Genomic DNA, 1790 nt, shown 5'->3' with positions numbered 1-1790 from the left:
CTACTATCAGTATTCACTAATATTATTATCTTAATATAATAGAGATGATTCATATATATTTATATATATATATATATATAAATTGTAGCATGCATAGAGACAAAGAAAGAAGAGTATTTTTATATTCGTAGTGTGTTCCGGTTACTTTAACCTATATCCCTATTTATATATGTGCAATATTAACTTTTTCAAATCTTGAAAATTTTGCACCGCCTTCCATTCAATGTTTGTACCGCCTAAAAGTATTTGATTAGAGGAATAAGTCATGTTGAATGGATATTGAGTAGACATCCATATCGTAACACAATGCAAATTTTAAAAAAATTTAAAAGACTTCCATAACATAAAACCTCCTCCATAATAAATGCAAGCTAATTAAGCACTAATATTTAATTAATAATCAGGATTAGCCAAAAGGAAAGCCTCAACAAGCTTAACAACACCTTCCACTTTGGTTTGAGAAGTCTTAAGGTCTTGTTCACTCATCTTAGCATCACCCTTTGTGAAGAACTGAATATGAACCTTCCTAAGGGACCCTCCATTGGGTGCTTCCACCATTTGGCTCTCAAATTGGACCTTCTCCAATGTCTCAACCAACCCTGTTCCCCCAATTATGCTGAAGTTGTACACAAACTTTTCAGCATCAATTTCATCCACTCTGTGAAGAATATACTTGCTTTCCCCACCTGTAACAATATTCTTTTTTATTATTGTTACTAATTTGACATCATGATCATTAACTAATAGTTAGTTCATTTAAGGAATTTAACGATTGTTTTCCTTAAGAAAAAGTGATACCCCAATAACCATAGTATATCATAGTAAAAAAAAAACACTATAACACAAATAAAATTTGAAAAATAACTCCAATCTTTTTTAATGCCCTTAATAATTTTATTTAGTCTTTTTACAGAAGGACTATTAATTTGCTAATTCATATAAAGAGAGATTAAAATCACTTTTATTTACTTGAGAAAAACACACACACGCATATTTGACATTATCAAAAAATAATAATTGTATTATTTTGTGTTTTTTATAAAATAAAAAATATACAAAAGATTTAGAGGAAAATAGCACATGTAACAGTACTACCCTTCTAAGCTATATATGTATGATGATGATGATGATGATCTAGGGTACCTTCAAGGATGGTGAGCTTCTTGATGGTTCCAGCACCTCCATCACCGTGAGTGAATTCAATACTTTGAATGGATTCGACGATCTTGGGGATGAGATTGTGAAAATCTAAACACATGGCTTTGAAGAGCCTCGCAGGAGGCACAGCAACAGGAGTAGCATATTCCTGAGTAACAACACCCATTAATATATTAATTGTTCTTAGTTGAAGATGGAGTGTGTACAGATTTTTTATCTATGCATGATATGCTGTGATTTAGGATTTGGAATTATCTCTTTTAGTGGCAACAATAAGTTTCTACTTCAAGGGGGAAACAACAAGCATGATAATATATTATATGTTCTTAAATTTTTTTATGTCAAATTAATTAATTATTGTATATTTATGTATACATACATTATTTATTTTATGCTAGGGAAAGGGACATTTTGGCGTCAATAATGTCAATGCCTAACTTTCACATGATAATATATGAATTATTAAAAATCATTTTAGGCTATCCTAATTGAACTGACAGCTAATTTGATCAAAGTATTGACTTATTGAGTCATTAGTTTAACTAATAGATAATTGGTTGAATTAATTAATTTAGTTATAATTAATTAAATAAATATACAAAATTATAAAAAATAAAATTTAAATTTAAAAC

At 29.2% G+C, this 1790-nt stretch overlaps 1 protein-coding gene across 1 annotated transcript; it reads right to left on the bottom strand.

Moving 5' to 3' along the window:
- Positions 251 to 1514, bottom strand: LOC107639013 (class-10 pathogenesis-related protein 1). The gene is made up of 2 exons (XM_016342420.1): positions 1144 to 1514; positions 251 to 686 (listed from the first exon to the last, which is right to left on the bottom strand). The coding sequence occupies exons 1-2, from the start codon at positions 1322 to 1324 to the stop codon at positions 394 to 396; spliced, it is 474 nt and encodes a 157-aa protein (XP_016197906.1). The 5' UTR covers positions 1325 to 1514; the 3' UTR covers positions 251 to 393.

Source organism: Arachis ipaensis, chromosome B04, assembly GCF_000816755.2.
Source record: "Arachis ipaensis cultivar K30076 chromosome B04, Araip1.1, whole genome shotgun sequence".
In the NCBI taxonomy this organism is placed as follows: domain Eukaryota; kingdom Viridiplantae; phylum Streptophyta; class Magnoliopsida; order Fabales; family Fabaceae; genus Arachis; species Arachis ipaensis.
Note: the sequence above shows the minus strand (reverse complement) of the source record. Positions and strands in the feature narration are given on the sequence as shown.

Bases quoted from the DNA above. Each gene is read 5' to 3' on its own strand.
- LOC107639013 (XM_016342420.1), bottom strand. From the start codon at position 1,324: ATGGGTGTTGTTACTCAGGAATATGCTACTCCTGTTGCTGTGCCTCCT. The intron at 687-1,143 runs GTACCCTAGATC...ATATTGTTACAG, and splicing joins GAAGCTCACCATCCTTGAAG to GTGGGGAAAGCAAGTATATT.